The following is a 22,609-nucleotide window of genomic DNA, read 5'->3' as shown; positions in this document are numbered from 1 at the left end:
CCCCCCGCTCTGCATCTGGCCAAAAACTGCTGGCCTTAGGTAACCGGCATTTTTAGAGACTCAGTACCTCCCATTCCACAGTCGTGCCAGATAACATGGATTTTTACTATGTCTAGAACATTGGCCATTATCTATTACTTTCATCTTTCTGTGTTTAGAGGTTTCCAGTATAAAGTCTATTAGGCAAGTGCCTTATTTCTTTTTTTCCAGCTCCCCATTTCTTCATTTTACTCAATTTCCATATTTTGCCACTATTGAAGGAGCTCATCTACAGCTAATGGAAGATCACTTAAGTGTTTAATGTTCATGAATGGGGAGATGAACTTTGAAGCAGGAATGAAGTAATTTATATAGTGAATACCCAAATTCCTGGCAATGTTTAGTAGACTTAAATAGCTCCATTTTTTAAAGTCATGCACTGAAAAATGTAGGTTTTTTGGAAGGGAAAATATTTTCTACAGGGACATAGTTACAGCATTTATAATTCGGTATCATTTCAATTGCCCTTTCTGGAGTATACTTACGAGTTGAATATTTTAGTATCTTTCCTTGTTTTTTACGCCTAATGCAATTATTTGTACTTATGCTTCTGTCTGAACAAAATCAGTCCTAAACAGCACAGGAAATTAAATAGTTATCCCCTGGTTCACCAACACATTACCTCAGGTTTTTGATATTGAAACAGTTACACTTAGTTTGACTATAAGGGTCTTTAATTTACACAACCTTACACACTGAATCTGAATTGGACACAACTTTTAATATTCCAGCTATAAATACCACCTGTTTCCTTTTCATTCCAGAAGTCTTTGAATATCTGCCGAGTGTCATTCTTGTATGTTTACAGGATGGTTTCACCCCTTTGGCAGTAGCTTTGCAACAAGGCCATGACCAGGTGGTTTCACTGTTGCTTGAAAATGATACAAAGGGAAAAGTTCGTCTTCCTGCTCTTCACATTGCTGCCCGCAAGGATGACACAAAGGCTGCTGCTCTGTTGCTTCAGAATGATCATAATGCTGATGTGGAATCAAAGGTTAGTTGTAACCAAAGCTATATACTAATAACGTGCACACTACCACATGAAGATTTCCTTTAAAAAAAAGTGGTGGCTGCAAGGAATTACTTCACTTCTCCTGTTTGACATAATTAAAAATACAGTTTAATTTGCATTTGTTCCCTTTGTTTAAAATTGGGGTTAAAGCCCATAAAATAATATAAAGCTAGGTATTTTTATTATTAAAGATATTAGTAAATGGTCAGGTATATTTGAAATGAAGGCTGGCATCTGTAGCGTGTTATAGAGATCATATCATTAACAAACCATGTGATTAAAGTTGTATGTGATCCTAGTACCTTAAGAACTCTGATAAACATGTAACAATTAACATTTAAATTATACTATCATCCAGCTTCCATTTAGTCTTAGCTTTCTTTCTGTGCCTATTTTACTTTCATCATAGCTTTCATGCCATATAGCTATCACAAAGCTTTTTGCATCCATGCCACCAGTGGTGAACTAACCATTCATTTTTTCCCTCTTTGCTTCCAAATGTGTTAACCTAGATGATGGTGAATAGAACAACAGAGGTATATATAAATATATATATGCATCATCACTCTTCCATAACTTAGTGCTCCTGCATCATTTCTTCCTCCTTCTCTTTGCATTGCCTTGTATAGGGTAAATATCTGCTTTAGGTTAAATGAAGTAGCATGTGCTAGAGAAGATCTTAGTTTAGTTACCAGGGCTTTCTGCAGCTGAAACTAGGATTTAAAAGTAAGAGTGAGCAGTCTTTGGAACTAGTTACCATCGTACAAGAATTACATTGCAGAAAATGAAGGTTTCAGGCATTCTAATGTTGTAGATGTTTATCAGCTGTGTCAAAAGCTGCAGACAACCCTGTCATATTGTGCATCCAGGACTGATTCTTTGGGCTTCTGCATGACACTTACCCTTGATGGTGTCAGCAAATAAAATGATCTTAGAGTGGTACTAAATCTGCAACACTCTCAAAACAAGGCAGTGACAGCTAGCATGGCTAAAAGGCTTGCTAACAATTTAGAAATGCATCTAATTCCCATAAGGTTTCATACTTTGCAGGACTGATGGAATTGCTGCATGTTTTAGCATTTTTAAAAGGAAGTAAAATTACTTCAATATGAAAATAAGTTGCTGAAGTGATGTTATCAGCTAGCCATCTTCTACTTAGGATGACAACTTGTGGTGTCTGAACATAACCCAGTGTGATTGCCCACAGTGGGAGATTGATGTTTATAGTACTAACCCTTGAAAAAAAAGCCACATGAATCATTTAAAATGGTCTTTGATGTTGTTTTAATTTGCATCTTCTTTGAATTTATAACTGTAGTTAGCAAGGATCATCAAGTAACTTGTATCTAAATTTCTGTGAAGAATCTCTTAAGTGGTTTAATTTGCAAGGCTGAAATAATAAAGATAACAAGTAGATATTTCTATTTAGAAATTGCTTTCTTATATTAAGAGGTTTATTTTTATACTCAAATGCCTTGTGCTGGAATAACTAAAAGTTTTATCCTAGTCCTATTCTTTTAAAATAATTATGTTAATTTCTTTCCCTTGTGCATAGCAATATCATTTTATTTAGAGAGCTGATAAATAAATGCCATTGAGTAAAAACTAGCACAGAATGGAATATTGACTTGGAGAATATTCTGCTTATTAGTTTTTTTTCAGAGCTGTAATGTAAATATTGCAGAGACAAGGAGACATAAAGAATTAAATTTATTTATGTTTTTCCCCCCAGAGTGGCTTCACACCTCTGCACATAGCTGCTCATTATGGAAATATCAATGTAGCAACATTGCTGTTAAATCGAGGAGCTGCTGTGGACTTCACTGCAAGGGTAAGGGCAAAATATCACTGGTCTGTTTAGTGGATGCATTAATCTTTTCTAAATATTCCCTTAAAATATACAGAAACATGCCATTCTTACCAAAGCTGGAAATTCTGGGATGTCAAAGTTCTTTGTGATCATATTATAAGTCTTTATATTTAGAAGTATGGGTTTGGTTTGCTGTCTTTTTTAAATTACACATCTCTTCTGGAAAATGTGGACCTTTTACAAATAATGACTTCTACCTTCATGGTTTTAATGGGACAAAACCACACTGCCATTAGCTAAAACATCTATCTTTTTCCTATATCTTTTGCAGATGTGAGTGAATCTACCTCTATGGAAAATGACTGTCAACTCTAAGGCTAGGGACAGAAATTACACATAAACTGGTATAAGTGATCAGAAATTGGTTTAAGTCTGTAACACAATAGAAGTTCAGTATACATAAACCACTTTCAAAAGGGCTAAAACCGGTTTAAGGTAAATCTGGTTGGATGTAGTATCAGATTTAACAGATTTAGGTTAAATCAGTTACTGAACTTCTGTCCCAGACACCCTCAAGATTCAAGTTAATTTACAGTCCCCCAGTATCCTAGGATACTTTGCTACTCACCTGCAAACTCCCCCTCACAGGGTGGGCAGGCTAGCCTTTGCCCAAGCTGTCTGCTCCAGCCCAGCAGGGATACATTCTTTAGCACCCCCTGGCTTCTGGCATGTGGCTGCACTTCCAGAATCAAAACTGAATGTCTGTTCACTTGCTTATAGGTTCAATCAACACAGTTTAGACTAATCTGCAAAGATAGAATCAATTGAGCCTCAGGCTTTTTGACTGTCTGTACTTAGTCTAATTGTTTCTAGTGTTTGTTGAGCCTGGATACCTTCAGTAAATAAATCAGTTCCTTCTTGCTTCATCTGAAATTGAGGCAGTGCATTAGAGGGGACATAAGAGTCTGGAGAAGGGATCGGCAAAATGCAGCCTCCAGGCTGGATCTGACCCACTGACTGATTTGATCAGGCCCATGCATGGGTGCCCACTAGTTGTTTGTATCTAGTCTACAGCTGCCCCCAATACACTCTCCATGGGGCCGAGCTCTGCCTACTCCAGCCTGTGCCTGCCAACCCCAGCCAGCACACAGCATCCTGGCAGGGCTTCTCCCATTACAGGTGCAGGTATTGCTCAGTTCCCCCTGCCTCTAGCAACTCCTCCTCCTCCTGCCTCACCATTCGAAGTGGGGAGGAAGCTGCAGCTGAACAGCTTCTTCCGCAACATGCAGTGCTTCAGCTCTAGCTCCTGACCACCTTCCACCTACTCGGCTGCCAGCAGGTAGCTGCTCATTGTGCCAGGCAGATGGAGTGGGTGGAAGGTGGCGGGATCCCCAGACCCTGAGACAGGCTGCAGCTTCTCCCCCACCTGGCCAGAGTGGTGCAGGAGGAGCAGGAGGAGGAGGAGCCTCTGGAAGCATAGGGAACCGAGTGGTACTTGGGTGACCCAACTGGGAAGATGTGCATGATGGCTAGGTCTGGGGCACTGCTGTTTGGTGGGCATGGGGCAGGTACAGGCAAGAGAGTGTGATCCTCAGGCAGAGTACCAGAGGGGCAGTGGTAGGTTGGATGAGGGAGGGCAAGCAGACCGCACTTGCACCTGCAGCATACCGCCTAAGTGAGCTCTCCTGCACATGTCCCTTGTCCCCCTCACTCCCTTTCCCCTACCCCTGGCCAACTCCTAGGACCTAGTGTGTGGGCAGCCCTGCACATACACCCCAACTCACCCATCACACCCACACACATACCTCCCCACAGACACCCCACCCAACCCCTCCCACATACAGTATACATGAGTAAGAATTTATTTTGAGCTATTATGCAATTGCCTCTATATACACTGTTCAAAAATACATAAATCAGGAAAAAAAATCATTTTAAAAATTGAATTAAAATGCGGTATAATAGATGTTCAGTTCTGGGCATATGTCTTGTTTTATGTCTATCATTTGTTAAATGATATCTTCTGAAAGATTTCATGTGTGCACTTGACAGCACACCAAACCTAGATAAGTGGTGCACCACACACAATAATTGCCTACGTCTGGTCTGGAGGACTAGAAAAATAAAATTAGATTACCCAGAAATGTAGAAGGAAACCTTATGGCATGAAAAATGATGAAGGCAGAGGAATGTGAAAAGAAAAAGGGGGATTGTAGGATTAAAGAATGTAAGTGAGGAAAGGAGGACATAGGGCACTGATTCTCAACTGGGGTGCCATGGCATGCTGTGAACATCTTCTAGGGGTGTCACGATATGGGTATCTCCACAACTATGGTGTTGTACTGTGTGCACCTACTGTGGAGACAGACTGGGCAGCAGGTGTGGCTGGAGTCTGTACTCTTCCTGCAGCTGTTTCTTGTCCAACCCCATATGTTGCTCCTGGAAATGGAAGTAAGCTGGGCAGGTGGGACTGTCCTGCATCCCTGTGCTTCTGGGAGAAATGTGTGGCTGGACTGGGAGAGGTTGTGATAAGTGTGCATGATCTGGCTACAGCTATTTTGCACTAACCCTCTGGAGGGGTCATACTGGGCTGTGAAGTAGATGTTTGCACTGCTCCTCTGGGCAGAGTTATGCTGCACCAGAGCAACCCTTTACGCTGCTCTGCCAGAGGAGTCAGCTGGGCTGGAGCAGCCATTTGTACTACTTGGCTGGAGCAGCAGGGTCTGTGGACACTTCAAGGCAGGTAAGAACATCCTCCTTTCCCCTTCCTTCCCCTCCACCAACCACCACAGGGATACGTAGGCAGAAATATGAAAGGACATGTGGTAGACAGGAGACTTAAGTAGTAGATGAATGGCAAATTTGGAGAAAGCAAGAGAGTGAGGGATCCAGTGAGAATGATAAGAGATGTGAAGTAGGGCTGTGCGAAATTTCAGTGGGTGTTTTGTTTCAAAGCTGTTTCGACGTGTTTTGAGCTTGAAACAGTGAAATTGAAATGAAACAAAAGGATTCAAAAAGCTTCAAAATGAAATAAGGGCACTTGAAACGTTTCAAAACTTTCAAAATGTTTGAGTTTTGAAGCAGCTTGGTGGCGGGAAGTTGGGGAGAGCCACGGCTGCACTCTGAGGAGTTCCGTCTGCCGCATGGAGCTCAGCCCAGTGGTGGGAGGCAGAGGAGAGCCAGGGCTGCACTCCAAGTGGCTCTGCCAGCCCCACAGAGCTCAGCCCAGTGACAGGAGAACCAGTGGAGGGGCTGCTTTGAGCACAGCTCTGGTCAGTGGCTCTCCACCACCTCCCACCACCAGGCTCAGCTCCATGGGGATGCGGAGCACAGCCCTGGTGAGCACAGCTTGGCAACTGGAGGCTCTGCAGTCCCATGAAGCTGAGCCTGGCAGTGGTAGGCAGTGGAGAGCCAGTGGCAGAGCTGCTCGAGGTCAGCCCTGGCTCCGACCACAGTCCTGGCCAGTGGCTCTCCACCACCTCCTGCTGCTGGGCTCAGCTCCATGGGGCTGGCGGAGCTGCTTGGAGTGCAGCCCTGGCTCCAAGCGCAGCCCTCACAAGCACAGCCCAGCAGCTGGAGGCTCCATAGCCCCATGGAGCTGAGCCTGGCAGCAGAAGGTGGCAGAGAGCCACTGGCCAGGGCTGCACTTGGAGCAGCTCCACCACTGGGTCTCCCGCCACCTCCCACCTCTGGACTGAGGTCCGTGGTGCTGGTGGAGCCATTCAGAGCACAGCCCTGGCTTTCTCCCACCTCCTGCCACCAGGCTGAGCTCCATGGGGCTGGCAGAACTGCTTGGAGTGCAGCCCTGGCTCTCCTCTGCCTCCCACCACTGGGCTGCACTATGAATGGCTCCGCCAGTCCCACAGTCCTCCCGGGGGTGCAGGCCCCCAGATCTGCATGCAGGATGACAAGCATGCAGGCAGATAAGCACAGTCTTCCCGGTGTAGGTGCAGGCTGTGCCCAGCGTCAGTCCCAGATGGCAGTGGCAGCCTCCTGTCATTCTATGTGCAGATCCAGGGGTCTGTACCCCTGGGAAGAGTCCGGCACAGCCCCACAGCCTTCCTGGGGGTGCAGGCTCCCAGATCTGCACACGGCATGACAGCAGGCTGCTGCTGCTGGCAAGCAAATGAGTTTTGCTCTCAGAACCTCAAGGTGCAGTTTCCCAGAAATTCCTACACCTATCTCCTTGAAACCTGGCAGGCTTCATGCCCTCAGAAGGGGCTACTATCCCTGCAATTTTCATTCAAATGAGGCAAGAAATGACAAAGTTATAGGCATTTTTATGACTCTCCATGATAACGTATGGGCAAAATGTCAAAATCAGTTGAAACAGCGAAACAGTTTCAACAAAACAAAATGGAACAGTGCTTGGAAACAAAATGAAATGATGAAATGAAATACTGTCCCTTTGAAATGGCAAAATGGAAGTTGAAATGAAATGGTACTGTTTCGCAGAACCCTAATGTGAAGGCAAAGGTCAAAGGCTGACTGAACTGAAGAATTAAAGAGAAGCAAAAAGTGATAGGAGAGGGGTGCTTATAGGGACAGAGTAGCAGTTTTTCTCCCCAGTGGTTAAGACAAAATGAGGGCAACTCCTCTCTAAGAATAAGGTGGACCATTTCTTTGTTAAATAATCTCAGTGTTTTAACAATAATCTCATGATTTTTTAATCTGATTTAAAAATAATTTCATGACTCCTAAAATCTGATCAGTGTTTTATGAAATTAAAGTTTTATATATAAAAAGAAAATAATGAAAAAAGTGAGGCAGAGGTAGGGAGTTGTATAGGATGGTGGGTATGAAATGACAAGTACTGCAACGGAGGTGGACGTAAAATTTGAAAAAAAAACTTCAATGTGTTCACAGATCAGGGGATGGATAATATCTATTCCATAATTCAGGAAGATTTGATATATGAAATCACAGGCCCAGTAGCAAGGATTTTTAATAACGCTATCAAGTCAGTGGAGGGAACCATAAGATTGAAAGATAGCAAATATAGAACTTCTGTTTAAAAAAGACGTAGGGGAAGTGAATCAGGTAACTACAGACCTGTTACTCCGACTGCACTAGTATTCAGGGCTAGACAACAAATTTTGTAGAAAGGAATTGTTACACACACACAAAGGTATATGAAAAAGGGAAAAAATCTAGAGAGAAATCATGCCAGACTAACTTGGTAGTTTTTTTTTTTAATGAGAGCTAATGAATGCATTATGTTAGAACTCATTGAACTGGACTTAAAATATTTTATATAGTTCCACATAGAAAATTATTGGTGAAGTGGGAGAAGCTGAAGATTAGTCAAGATCCTGACAGCTGCTCAGCTATAAGGTGGATAAGGAGCTGACTAAAGGAGACACCCCAGTAGATTATGTGAAAAGGAAGCATCAGACTGGAGGAGTTTACTATTGGTATTCCTCAAGTATCAGTTTGGTGACTGATTTTGTCTGGTATTTCATTAATGATCTTGGCAAAGTAGAGGCCACGTCCTCTCCAGCAGCCTTGCTATCACATGTATTCAGCATCCCTGTATTTCAAAATGCCTGTGAGGACACTTTAACTAAAGTTTGTCGAACAAGCTGTAGTGAAAGTGCCCCCACTGCCATTTTTAAGTGTGGAATGCTGAATACATGAGATACTGCAGGCATTTTAATTAGAGTGACTCCCATAGAGAGTTGCTCTAATTAAAACATCCCAAACCCAGAGCACATGTGTAAATGTTTTTTGAGTCCAGTCTCCTGCTATCGTAGGCACTACCTCATACAATCTTTTTCATAAACTTGCCAAGCTCCATTTTAAAAGTAGTTAGGATTACTTTTTCCAATTGACAAGATGACCCAGAATCTGTTCTGAAGGTTAAGAGTTGCTATACCCCCTCCCTCCCATCTAGGTAAAAGTATTCATAGTCAATTTACACCTACTTGTTCTTGTGCCAGCACTGGATATTTGTTTAAATAGTTCATGGGCCTTCCTAGTGTTTATCTCCCTAACAGATTTCTAGACCAGAGTCTTGACCTTCTCAACCTCCATTTTGATAAACTAAACAAGAAAAGCCCAGCCAGCCAGTGAGCTTATAGAACTCACAATACATACAGCTCACAGCCAAAGAGAGGCTGCAGGCTTTGTAATACTTGTGAGAGTCCCTGGCCCTTTGCCTGTTTGTCCAAAGTGTATAGAAAACAGGGAAGTAGGAAGTGTTTCCTAGCTGAGAAGGAAGCAGGCGTTGGCTGTTAGGGGTGAGGACAGCAGCTGCTGCTTTGCATCACTGCAGACCCTGTTAAACTTCTAGTACAGCAACACTACTACAGGCAGATAAGTAATTCTATTTTTTCCTCATAATAATAAGGATGTGTCAGGCTCTCATCTACTCCATTCTTCATATCTGCAGCACCCTTTCTATCCAGTCTCTCTAATATGCATATTGCCTTTTTGCAGCTCATTTAAGCACAGCAGCTGAATTCATTTTCCTTGCTTGCTGTTTGGTGATGCGCTCCCTGTTTTTCAGTCCCTCTTTTGATGCCCCTCATCTTCACCGATGTCAAATTCAAGCTCCTATTACTCTACAGAGTTCTGCCTTTCTATGCCTACTCTTGCTACATCTTCCTTCCACTATCTCCATTTCATAAAGACCAATCTTGATTGCTCGTTTATCCATCACTCTCACATCTGTCCTCATACTATCCTTTGCATGGCCAGCTACAGACAAATACCTTTGCCACACTGGCCCTGAAAGCCCTCTTTTATTCCTTCCTGTCATCCATCAAAACTGGATACTTCCATATTGCCTACAAGGTAACAGGCAAATATAGCTAATGCGTATTTAACAAAACAATAGATTGATAGATTGTTAGGAGCTGGAAGGGACCTTGTAAATCATCAGGCAGGAAAAGACAACTGGGGTCAAGTGACCCCAGCAAGGTGACTGTCCAGTCTCCTTTTGAAAATGTCCAGGGTAAGTGACTGCACCACCACTGGAAGGAGTTTATTCCACAGTCTGGACACCTTTTCTGTAGGCTGAAGAGGCCCAAGACCCTCAGCCTCTCATCATATGGCTTGTCTTGCAAGTCCCTGATCATACAGGTGGCTCTTCTCTGAATCCTCTCAAGTTTTTCCATGTCCTTGTTGAGGTGTGGCACCCAGAACTGGACACAGTACTCCAGCTGTGGTCTCACCGGTGCAGAGTACAGTGGGAATATCACTTCCTTCATTTTGCATGAGATACAAGGGTTAATGCATGCCAGCATGTTGTTTGCCCTGCTGGCCACAGCATTGCACTGCTGGCTCATGTTCGTGCAATGGTCGATCACAACCCCTAGGTCCCTTTCGGCCATGGTGCAAGTCAAACTGTCACCAATGAACCTGTAGGTATGTTGGGGATTGTCTGCCCCCAGATGAGCACTTTACACTTCTGAGTGTTGAACTTCATCTGGTTCCGGTTGGCCCAACTCTCCAGCCTGTTCAGGTTTGCTTGTATCTGCAACCTATCTTCTGGCATGACCATGCTCCCCCATAACTTGGTGTCATTTGCAAACTTGGCCAGCGAGCTTTTCACCGCCACATCCAAATCATTGATAAAGACATTGAAAAGCACAGGTTTAAGCATGGACCCCTGAGGGACACCCCTGACCACTTCTCGCCAGGACGACACAGATCCATTCTTGAGAACTCGGAGTCCTACCATGCAACTAGTTTTCCACCCACTGAGCTGTTGGAGCAGTTAAGACCACAATTTTCCAATTTTTCCACAAGGATATTGTGGGATACTAGATCAAAAGCCTTTTGGAAGTCTAGGTATATAATGTCGAGTGTAGATATATAATGTCAAATAGTTCTATACTACACACACACACACACAGAGTTCAATATAGTTCTATACTACACATACAATACATAGTTACAGATTTTCAAAAGCACAAGGGTGAGGTGTCATTCCTTTCCCATTGTTTTCAGCTAGGTAACCAGCTGCTCTTGAAAAAAAATCTCTAAAATATGTACAAAAATGCTTTAATGAATTATGGGTCTCGCTCTCTCCTCCCCACCCCCAACACTTGCCCTCCACACTCCTTCTTAGTATGATGCTTATTTTCTTAAATTATAAACACTTTAGGACAGTTCTTACTTCTTCTAGATGTGTCAACCAACATATTATAGGTGTTATTTATATAAAAATAATACACAAGAACAAGGTGCTTACGCGGAGCAACTAGTGCCTACAGATCATTTTTAGTTATATTTTTCAGTTGAGTAGCATAGGCAGTCATTTAAGTCTACCACTGCCTATTCAGAACTGTGAACTGTATCAAAGAAAACAACAGGACTCCATTTGTCTGCAAAGTTGCTGTTGTACCAGTGTCTAATACATCGTCCTATAAAACACTTCCACTACCAGTAGCATGCAAAGTGCTGTAAATTCAAACTCAGCATTATATTGCTTTTACTGATGCTATGATCGATTAGGTTTTCAATATGTTTTCTAGATTTACAACAAACACATGCTAAGAAAGTGAGTAGGGCTCTATTCTGCTGATGCCCCTCCTCAGCTACCATAAGTACAAATAAGCAGTTTAGGGGTCTGAGTCACTCAGACAGCCCACTGTTCCTGCAGGTTGACAGTCACTGTGTCAGCACTTCTCCAGTTACACGAGCTTGCTTTTGTGTGCTGATGACAGCTACTGAGGTGAGAACTTGGAACCTCAAAAAACTGAGGATTTTTCTTGCCCCTTTTACTTTTGATCTGTTTCTTGATCAGTGTGCCTAATTCAAAACCGACACACTGAGGCAAATTATATTTGATTCTTTTATTACATTAAGCATTCTCAGAGGCTATTTACTATCATTAATCCTTCAGCTAATTTCCAAGACAGGAAATGGTTGAACCAGCCCCACCCCACTTCTCCCTTTAATTAAGACCTATCAAATACTTGAGATCATGATTTGCTACAGTTTTCAATGCTTTAATTATTTCAGTAAATTATTGGTCATGACAATATGAGACCGCTGTAACTCTTGAAAGCCATTCATAGCATGGTTAGAGGCTGTGAAGGCTTCCAAGAAGCATATTATCACCACATACTAAGATTAGCCTGAGAATATCCTGTTGTCCTAATCCTGGGCCCTTCCTCAACTAATTTTATAAATTACATTTGCTGATGAGATATCCCTGTGATGTGATAAACATCACCTTAGACACTACTGAGTTCATTTATGGCCTACATTAGGGCTGAGTCTGCACATGTAGTACTGCTCCCTGGGCTTGATCTGGTAGCTATTGGTCCTGAGTGTTTCAGATTTTGGGATTTAGTTTAAGTAGTAAAACAGGCAATATTCTAGACAATAAAACTGTAGCCAACAAATGAACCTTCTATCTCTAGTTACAGCTTCTAGATAAAAACCTGCATCTCAAATTATAATTACAAGGTTTTCTACTCAACACTTCTATTGGCGCCTTGTTGGTGGAGCATTCTCCATCAACTCCTAGTGATAATCACAGCAGCTATGTACAAACAACATAGGAAGGCTCAAGACAAAAATCTGAAAATCTTAAGGATTAGGTTTTTCACTTTCTGTTAAAGTCTGTAGGTCATCTAACAGCTTTTTCTTTACATAAATAAAAATTCTTTCATTTGTCTCATCAATATACATTATTCATTATTAATGAGTTGCTATATATAAATTAGTACAATCTAACAATATGATCATTAAAGTGTTTGCAGATTTAGATATGATCCAAAGTAAAAACACATTTCTACTTAGGACAATACTTTGAAACTATTTTTTTGCTGAACAATGTTGCATGCATTCAGAGTACTCATGTGAAGAGTCAGTGAGCCACATTTACATTGGCAGATGGTCAATAGGAGCACTGGCAGGAAGGGATTGGTTGAATTTTTGGGTGCCTGTACGCGTGCGGGACGCCTACTCTGATGTGGTCTATTAGAACATGTTGGAAGAGACTTGATTAATTAGTATTGTAATTGGGAAGCATCCAGTTTTGATGGGTGACAGGAAGGAATAAAAGAGGGCTTTCAGGGCCAGTGTGGCAAAGGTATTTGTCTGTAGCTGGCCATGCAAAGGATAGTGTGAGGACAGATGTGAGAGTGATGGATAAAAGAGCAATCAAGATTGGTCTTTATGAAATGGAGATAGTGGAAGGAAGATGTAGCAAGAGTAGGCATAGAAAGGCAGAACTCTGTAGAGTAATAGGAGCTTGAATTTGACATCGGTGAAGATGAGGGGCATCAAAAGAGGGACTGAAAAACAGGGAGCGCATCACCAAACAGCAAGCAAGGAAAATGAATTCAGCTGCTGTGCTTAAATGAGCTGCAAAAAGGCAATATGCATATTAGAGAGACTGGATAGAAAGGGTGCTGCAGATATGAAGAATGGAGTAGATGAGAGCCTGACACATCCTTATTATTATGAGGAAAAAATAGAATTACTTATCTGCCTGTAGTAGTGTTGCTGTACTAGAAGTTTAACAGGGTCTGCAGTGATGCAAAGCAGCAGCTGCTGTCCTCACCCCTAACAGCCAACGCCTGCTTCCTTCTCAGCTAGGAAACACTTCCTACTTCCCTGTTTTCTATACACTTTGGACAAACAGGCAAAGGGCCAGGGACTCTCACAAGTATTACAAAGCCTGCAGCCTCTCTTTGGCTGTGAGCTGTATGTACTGTGAGTTCTATGAGCTCACTGGCTGGTTGGGATGGGGTCTGCCTGGTGTCCGAGCTTTTATGTAGCTCTGGAACCTAGGGACTCAATGCTACCACCGCTCATCCCCTCCTTTCACCTGATGCTGGATTTGTGTGGGATGAGGGAGGGGAAGAATGACCAACAGCAGCACTCACTCCCTGTGCTCTAAAGCTGCTTGAAAGCAGAGACTCCAAGCAGACCTCACCCTGCCCAAGTTGGTGAGCTCATAGCACATGCCAAGCTCCCAGTAGGAGATACAGTGACAAGCCTGTGAGCTCTTAGTGGCATCCAGGATCACAGCACACAATTGCAGTCAGATCCGCTTTGGCTTTGTGACATGGTGCGGTGAGCTCTCTTCACTCATATGCATCACACAACTGGAGGAGGTGTGGCCATATCTGCATTTCCATTAGTCCAATTCTTGAGAGAGAAATTATTATTCCCTGGTCTCAGAGCAACAGATGAAAATAACTTGATGTTCTGCTCTTTCAGTCAGAAGAACTAGGGGATCCTTCAGCCTTCCCTCCATACCCCACTTCACCCAACAACATAGAGGTAGCACCCACAGAGTGGGCTCTATACTACGCTGGGGGTGCAACACCTGTACAACTTTCCAAAGATCTAGTACAGCTCCTGTCAGGATTGCATAGAATAAATCAGAGTTCCATATGTTCTATTGCAAATGGGATTTGGGGAGTGAGTAGAGATTGCTTTCCCCCGCCACCCTTCCCCTCATTTTCTTTACTATTGGAATGGGGGGGGGGGATTAAAAACATTGTAGAATTGTATAGATAATCTGCATTAATGATAACCTTGTTTTTGAGTAGTAGAACGCTAGTATTATCACATCATTAGGAGCAGGATTTATGTAAGTGACAGTAGCACAGTAACACTTGTGGTTTTCAATGGTTTATGTCTTGTATGATTGTCCATTTCAGAAACATATTTTTCTTCTCTTATACAAATTTTTTTTAGAGCAAGGTTATATAAAACAAAGAAAAGCACTTAAGAATTTGGAGCCACTTTTGAGGATTTGTAGAGTGTATCAGTGTTTGTGTAGGTGTATTCAGAAATAAGAATCTAAATTCTTAGATTTTAGGTGTAGGTGTGCTGTGACCAGTGGGGTCCCACAAGGCTCTGTCCTAGGGCCTATACTGTTTAACATCTTCATCAATGATGTGGACATTGGTGTCAGAAGTGGACTGGCCAAATTTGCCAATGACACCAAACTTTGGGGTAAAGCATCCACACCTGAGGACAGGAGGGTGATCCAGGCTGACCTGGACAGGCTCAGCAAATGGGCGGATGAGAACCTGATGGTGTTTAACACTGAAAAATACAAGGTTCTCCGCCTTGGGAGGAAAAACCTTCATCATGCTTATAGGGTCAGTAGTGCTACGCTGGTTAGCACTACAGATGAAAGGGACTTGGGGTTCATGGTTGACCACAAGATGAATATGAGCCTTCAGTGTGATGCTGCAGCTAGTAAAGCGAGCAAAACACTGGCTTGCATCCATAGATGCTTCTCAAGCAGATCCTGAGACGTCATTCTCCTGCTGTACTCGGCCTTGGTGAGGCCACAGCTGGAGTACTGCATCCAGTTTTGGGCTCCACAAGTCAAAAAGGATGTGGAGAAGCTTGAGAGGGTGCAGAGGAGAGTCACGCGCATGATCAGATATCAAGAAAACAGACCTTATGATGAGAGGCTGAGAACAATGGGGCTATTCAGGCTCAGGGGTGATCTGGTGGCCACCTATAAGTTTATCAGGGGTGCTCATCAGGATCTGGGGACCAGAGCCCCCAAGGGATGACAAGATCAAATGGTCACAAACTCCACTGTGACCGATTCAGGCTGGACATAGGAAAGAACTTCTTCACTGTCTGAGCCCCCAAGGTTTGGAATAGACTGCCACCAGAGGCGGTTCAAGCACCCACTTTGAACTCCTTCAAGACACATTTGGATGTTTATCTTGCTGTGATCCCTGCTGACTTCCTGCCCCTGGGGCAGGGGGCTGGACTCGATGTTCCTTCAGGGTCCCTTGTAGCCCAAATGTCTATGAAATCTATGAAATTATGTATTATCTCTGTCTGTAGCATTGCAGTCTGTGTGTACACAGTTGGTGCTTTTTATAACACAAGATTTGGCATTCTGCAATGATTATGGGACTGGGTAGCATAAGAGTGAATATTGAGTTTTTCATAGTACAAATTATGAAGTGTATACCCATGTGTCTGTATAGCCATAAAATTTTATAAATATTTTTTATTTAAACAAACAATGCAACTTTTTATTATTCGAAAGAACTTTCATACAACAGTGCCAGGAATTCAGTTAAGCATCTCTATGTAATGACAGGGGATAGAAATTCAGTTAAGCTTCTCTGTGTAATGACAGGGGATAGAAATTTCTCTTAGCTCTATAGCAAATTCCTAGCATGGCAGTCCAGCTTTCATCAGCTGCTCTTCCATTCATGTCAATATTAAGTTCTTACCAAACCTGCTCTCATACAGGAAGTAAGGGGGGAGTCGTATTAAAATCCAAACTTGGTCTAACATTTCAGGAAGAAATAAGATATTTTAAACTTTGAGAGAATGGGATCAGAAAGGTGTATTCCCACTCTAGTAATGTTTCAAATAATATCTTTTGAAGTATGTCCTTTATGACAATGAGGCTGTATTCTAGCTATAAGAGTCTTTATAGTCACTGTGCCTTGGACAATATTTATTGTACAAGAGTTTGAACACTTTGGCTAGTCAAAGTAACCCATTACTTAAATCTATAGATACAAAAGAATTTGGCTCTGGTTAGAATGGCATCCAACTTTTGTACGAGTGTGCAGATGAGAAGGCATAAGGGTTGATTGAAGCAGCAGTTCCTGTAAGCAGGAGATGCTCAGTCTCTGCTCTGGGGAACAAATCACTCTGATGAGGGCAAGGGAGTACTGGACTGTCTTCCTGCCCTTACTACACCAACCCATAGAGTGTGGCTAGTATGAGAGAAAGAGCAATCTGTGCCATCCAAACACACAGTGCAGAGAGTACTTTCAAAGCAGACCCAAGGGTGATTTTGCCTCACACAATGACCCCAAGCCTTTTTCCTGGGGCAGAAAACTGCACCCTGGACACCAGGCAGATGTCTACATTTGGAGCTAGAAAGTCAATTGGGTGGAAAAGGCAGAGGATCCTATATCACAGGGATTCCAGAAGGAGTACTTTACTCTCTCTACATGTTGGGGTAAAACTAGCTAAACTGAATGAGACACTTGCTTTTTGTTGGTCTTAAATTGGCTGCTTGCTTGTCAATTTGTTTTGCCATTGCTGTTACCCTTTTGAAATGCTGAAGGATAACCAAGATTATTTGCTTGAGTTGAAATGAATGGCAGAATGTGTCAACGGGGACCTGATCTCATTTCAAACAAGAACATTCGTACACAACAATTTTGGGATATAAATTCAGCTCTTTGCTTGGTGAAGAATACTTAAAAGTTTCTAGTCACACTTTTGAATATTATCTGGAGAAGCATCTCATCTGCATAATCTGTGAAGCCCCATGAGTTAGAGTGGGAAGCTGCACCTCTGTCAGTGCCCTTAGTTACCTTCTTGTTGTATAAAAATAAGACAGCACTAAATTAAATTGAAAGTTACTGGCTTTAAAGCTGATCAAACAAAATGCCCTTAAACACATTGCCTGAGGAGCTCTTTGTCACAGCACATCAGTGAGGCAGAGAGTTTAGAAGGGATTACATATGTGTATGAATGTTACTTATTTACTGCTTGTACCATGCAAAATAAAGTGCTATGCACCACAAAAAGAAATTGTAGTCCATGTCTTAGAGAGCCTGCAGTCTGAAAAAGAGTATGGAAGTGGATATAACTTTCCACGATAACTTTTGGTAGGAGAAAAATAAGCCTAGAATCCCTCATTTAGGGTAGAGATAGTATTCACTAACTGCTTACAGTTGAAAGGTATTCCAAGTGATTCTGTTCAAAGGCAGAAAGGAAAGGTTATAAAGGGGTATGAGAGAGAGATACCGTAATTACAAAACCATAACACAATAGAACAGACAGCAACAAATGCATGCTCTAAGTCATATAACCCTGCAAAACTTATTGACATGCATTAGAACTAGATGAGATCTATAGTTCATATGGTTTAATGTCCTGCTGGTGGCATTACACAGCCTGAGATACTTGAGAGGACGAGGCAAGAAATCATGCTATCGTTCTATAGGCCACATCCAAACATCCATTTATAGTGGTGGAAAATTTTCAGTGCTAGAAATGATTCCAGGAGAGGGAGAAGTACAGGTGTTCAGTCTGCGACAACTCCCTCTTCCCTGTTCCTTGCACCTTACTGAGATCTAGTCTGGTGAAAGTGTATGCTGCTCCAGTCATCCTGTTCCTGGGGAGACTGGAGCAATGGGGCAAAGACCCATGCCTGGAGTCCCTGCAGTGAGAAGCAGGTAGGGACTTTGCCCTACTGCTTTTGTCCCCCTGTGGCCTGGAATCTGAGCTGATGGAGCAACATGGAACTTCCTGTCAACTTCTCCTGCTGGTGACTGGTGTGAGAAGGAATTAAGCTGCAGGAAAATGTGCAGGTGTTTGTTCTCCCAGGAGCCCAGAAGTGACTTCTGCCTCACTGGAGGTAGGTTATTTTTCTCCCAAAACAACCACTTCCACTCGGAGGGAAGAGTGGGAATGTCTTTACACTCAGGATTCCTACTGTATGAGTGGTGATTCTCCTAGTAGAAGTGGATCGTCTTTACGTGGCCATAGTTCAGAGTAGAGCTGTGTCATTTGAAGATGATTTTTATTGGAGTTTTGATTTTTGTACTGCAGCAAAATATCTTCAAATGTTTGCTGATTTACTATTCTATCTTAAGAACAAAGGGAGAAATTTACAGGCGATCAAACAGATGAAAATAAAAACAACACTGAAAAGACTGCAGACTGTCCATTTACTGTAGAACTCAAAACTTTACATTTGGTGTCTGCATTGTTTGCTAATACCAGAATTTTAACAGTAATAAGTTTCACCCAAGGTGCACATGTTGTAAGCCTTTCTTTTTATCTCTGAATTCTTGTGACAAGTACAAACAACTTGTGTTCCACTTGTTAGCTTTGGATATTGTCATCAGAAATCCTAAATGAAAACATTGCTTGGGGTTGGCTTTTCATCATTTCATGTTCCTTATTGCCGTGAACGTGCAAAAACTGATTAAGAGGCCAGTGGTATGGCAATGGGTAGCATAGCTCTTCCTTATAATTCTTGTTTTAATCTAATGTGCATGAAAGATAACTAGAGGCTTTCCATTAACTTTAATGAGCAGTAGTTGTTTTTGCTTTACTGTCTTAAAGTATGCAGAAGTCTGGACTGGGAGTGCACAGAAAAATAAGAAGTTCAGATAAATAAGTGGTAGTGTTAAATTTTGAGTGAAAAAATTACTACTGCTTATCCCCCTTCCCTCCAAATAAAATTACTTGCATCCAAGGTTCCCTTTTTTCCCTCATTCCTTTTCTTCTTTCCCCACCATATGCCTTACACCTGTCTTCCTGATGAAAAAATGAAACACTGATCCCTTCTTTGTGTCTTTTAATCCAATTTAACTGGCTGAACAGCTTGCTAGAAAGTGACCTTAAATGCCCCTTCCCTCCATGGTGAAGAGCACATACTGCCTTTACAGTATTATAGGAATGACGAACTGAACTTTGATCACTCATATAGGCAAATGTTTCAGTAGACCGCTCAGCTTCTTATTTTTTCTGTTCACTTCCATATTTTCAGTAAGTATAGGTTTGACATCTTTGTGATCAGTGTTTATAAATGTAGCATACTAATTGTTAAGAATGCAGGAACTATTAGACCTAGAAATTTTCTCACTCATAGTGTCAGTGTCATGTTTTTCTACTGCTGCAAACAGGTTGTGTCATAGAAGTATTTCAGAATGAAAGCAACTATATTGGTATATAGATGTGATTGTGGCACATCTGATACATGCGTATTAAATCTTACCTTGCACTGTTTAAAACCCACAGAAGTTTTTCTGGGATGAGTGTGTGATAGTACTGGCTTTATACTTTATTTAATTCTAGCTTTTTAGTTTTAGTTGATTTACATGGCTCTGCTGTTTTACCTATCCTCGAGATCAGAAATAAAAACAGGTTTTTCTTCTGTCCTTTGTTCTGTAGGTATAAACTCTGCTACAAAACTTAATTTTTTGTTTATATTTTTCTCTTTGTTTTCACAGCTCACTTCTGCTCTTTCTAAAGGCAAGCTGTTATATGAAGGATGCCTTTCACTGCTCTGGCAGTGTAAGGAAAGCATTTGAACATAATTTAAATTTGCAATTCCTTTTAGGCACTTTTAGAATAATGTAAAGCAGCATTGGGATAAATGAGAATCAGGCTCCTAATTTTTAGTATTTAGTATTTCTCATTTAATATCATATTTACTGGAACATAAGATGTGTTTTTTTTCCTCCAGTCAGCATGGTGGGAAAAGCCCCTCATCTTACATCCACATACAAGAAAAGGCATTAAATACATTGCCCATCTTTAAACTGCTGCTGAAAGCAACATGTGCTCAGTAATGGGAACTAACTCTGAAGTTGATTAAATGCAACCAACACTGACCATGACTATAAAGTATGTGGCCCATGTGGGGGAAAACTTGTCAATGATAGGTTAATGCAACTCCTCTGAATAAAACATGTGAAAATGCTTGTTGAATACAGTCATCATCAAAATCAGTGCTGATTTTTTCAAGTCATGGTGAGCCACTACATTATATATATTTTGATTTCTTGTCCATGCCCACAACTGAGCTGTACCTTTCTTTCCCATTTCCAATGAGTCCTGTTTCTTCACCAGCTGTAAGTGTCAGGAAAAAAAATCATGAAACAGGGCCATAAACAATTCACCCAGAATCCCTCTGTCAGCCGCTATCTCAGCCTGGTACAGAAACAGCCTGGTGCACATGACTAATGTGGCCTCACACTCCAGAAGGTGAAGGTGGATAGGTTCTCTGTGCCTCATCTGCATATAAATTTTTGGAGCACTGGTTCCAGTAATGAGTGGACTAATTAGCACATGGATCCTTTGTGGAAGGTATCTGGAGTGTACACATATAGGAAGCAGTGCTGAGCTGTGGGGTCACCAGGCTTGGAATGCTGTTGACTCTGCTGGGGCCCAGTTCAACTAACTCCTTATTTGGCAATCCCTCACAGTCAATGATTGTCTTCCATGATTGTCTTATCTGTGTGTCCAAAGATGGCTGATGAGACATATCTGGGATTGACAGAGCTTGTACATGTGTTTCCATGTGGAGTGGCTGCCACTGGATTCTTGATTTGGTCTGTAACATGCTGTTTCCACTGCTCCTGCTTTTCCATCTTCTGTCATTATTGTGAGGTTTCAAATTACTGAGATCCTTACAATAGACTCTTTGTCCATTTGGGGGCAGTCCTGGGCAACAGTATTCCACACGTTGACATCGGTGTTGTTGCTTTTTTTTAAGTTAGTCTTGAGGACATCCTTGAAGCACTTTCTCTGCCTTCCTCTTGAGTATATGCCTTGGTTGAACTGGGAGAATAAAACTTGCTTCTGGATTTGGATATCCAGTTGACATGGCCAGCCCAACAAAGTTGATGTCAGATGATCATCGCCCCAATACTCATGATGTCTGCTTGCAGGAGGACCCTAACATTGGCATGTATGTCTTCCCACTGGATTCAGAGGATCTTCTGCAGGCAGTGCTGATGGTACTTCTCCATCAACAATGTTTCCTGTACTTTTTCCATATCTCAGCTTTGTACAGCAAGGGGAGGATCATGACTGGTTGATAAGCCATGAGCTTGGTTTTAGATCTGATGTCATGCTCTTCAAACACCCATTTCTTCAGGCAAACAATGGCTACATTTGTGCATTTGAGGCAATGTTGGATTTCTTCATCAATGTAAGCCTTCTGTGAGAGGTGGCTTATGAGGTATGGGAAGTAATCAATGTTCTGCGGTGTCTCACCATGGAACTGGATTACTGGAGCTGTGGACTGTTCATTAGGAGCTTGTTGGTGGAGGATGTTAGCATTTTGAATGTTAAGCATCAGTCTCATTTTCTTGTATGCCTCAGTCAAGACATTGACAATTGCCTGAAGGTAGTTTAGCTCTATTCCAGCTAGAAGCTTGTTGGTGGTCAGATGCAGCATTCCAGCAAGAAATATTGAGAACAGTGTTAGCATGATGACACACCCTTGCTTAGCTCTCATTTTAATATCAAAGGGATCTGATCTGTGATAAATCCATTACAGAGAACCACTGCTCACCAGGGATCCTGGTTTTCCCGGATTAAAAAAAAACAACAAAACCCCCCCTAAAATCCCCAATCTGTGTTTAAAATGAAAGTCCCCCCAAGCCCTGCTGGTGCCCCTCACTGCCCCCCCAAGGTTCCCCAGCCCTGCTGGTGGCCTTTGCTGCCCCCCAAGGCTGCCTCCAACCCTACTGCTGTCCCTCACTGTCCCCCCAATCCCCCCACCCTTCTGGTATCCCTTGCCACTTACCCACAGCCCCTGGCCCCCAGCTGCCAGGGCTATGGGGCCATGGCCTCAGGTCTGCAGCTCCCTGCCCCCAACAAAAGGCAGTGGTGGCTGCAGCAGAAGAAGTATGGAGTCAGCTCCCCCACTGCTGCCTGCCCTCCGGGGCTCTGGTAGGGACAGCTCTCAGTGCACCCAGCCCTGCTGGTACCCCCAGCTGTAAACCACAACCCCCCAGCCCCACCAGAGGGACCCCCAGCCCCCCGCAAGCTCCACTTACCACACAAGCTCCAGAAGCAAACAGTGAGCCTCAGCCAAGTGGAGCTGTGGCTGACTGAGAGCCTCAGGCTCTGCCCTCCCCTCTCCAGACAGGGCTGGGGTTTTCCCACCCTTTTTGCAAGCATCTCTTGTAGGCTGGAACTCAGTCAGCCTGCACAACTATTTACAAAAGGAGGAAATCTGTGGGTTTCTCTGTTAAAATGGAAAAGGAAATCCATGTTTTCACTGATAAAAATGGGAAATCAGTCAT

The 22,609-nt window shown here is 42.6% G+C and overlaps 1 protein-coding gene across 4 annotated transcripts in view; it reads left to right on the top strand.

Annotated features, from left to right (window-relative positions):
• Nucleotides 1-22,609, top strand: part of ANK3 (ankyrin 3) — a 380,097-nt gene that overhangs the window by 136,083 nt on the left and 221,405 nt on the right. For all 4 annotated transcript variants that reach the window (XM_019538622.1, XM_019538625.1, XM_019538623.1 and 1 more), the window contains exons 6-7: nucleotides 848-1,033; nucleotides 2,784-2,882. In XM_019538622.1, coding sequence (XP_019394167.1) covers nucleotides 848-1,033; nucleotides 2,784-2,882 — 285 coding nt within the window. The remainder of the gene's footprint in view (nucleotides 1-847; nucleotides 1,034-2,783; nucleotides 2,883-22,609) is intronic.

The sequence above is a fragment of the Crocodylus porosus genome, unplaced genomic scaffold (genome assembly GCF_001723895.1).
Source record: "Crocodylus porosus isolate Cpor-Errol unplaced genomic scaffold, CroPor_comp1, whole genome shotgun sequence".
Taxonomy (NCBI): domain Eukaryota; kingdom Metazoa; phylum Chordata; order Crocodylia; family Crocodylidae; genus Crocodylus; species Crocodylus porosus.
This window is presented reverse-complemented; position numbering and strand designations above follow the sequence as displayed.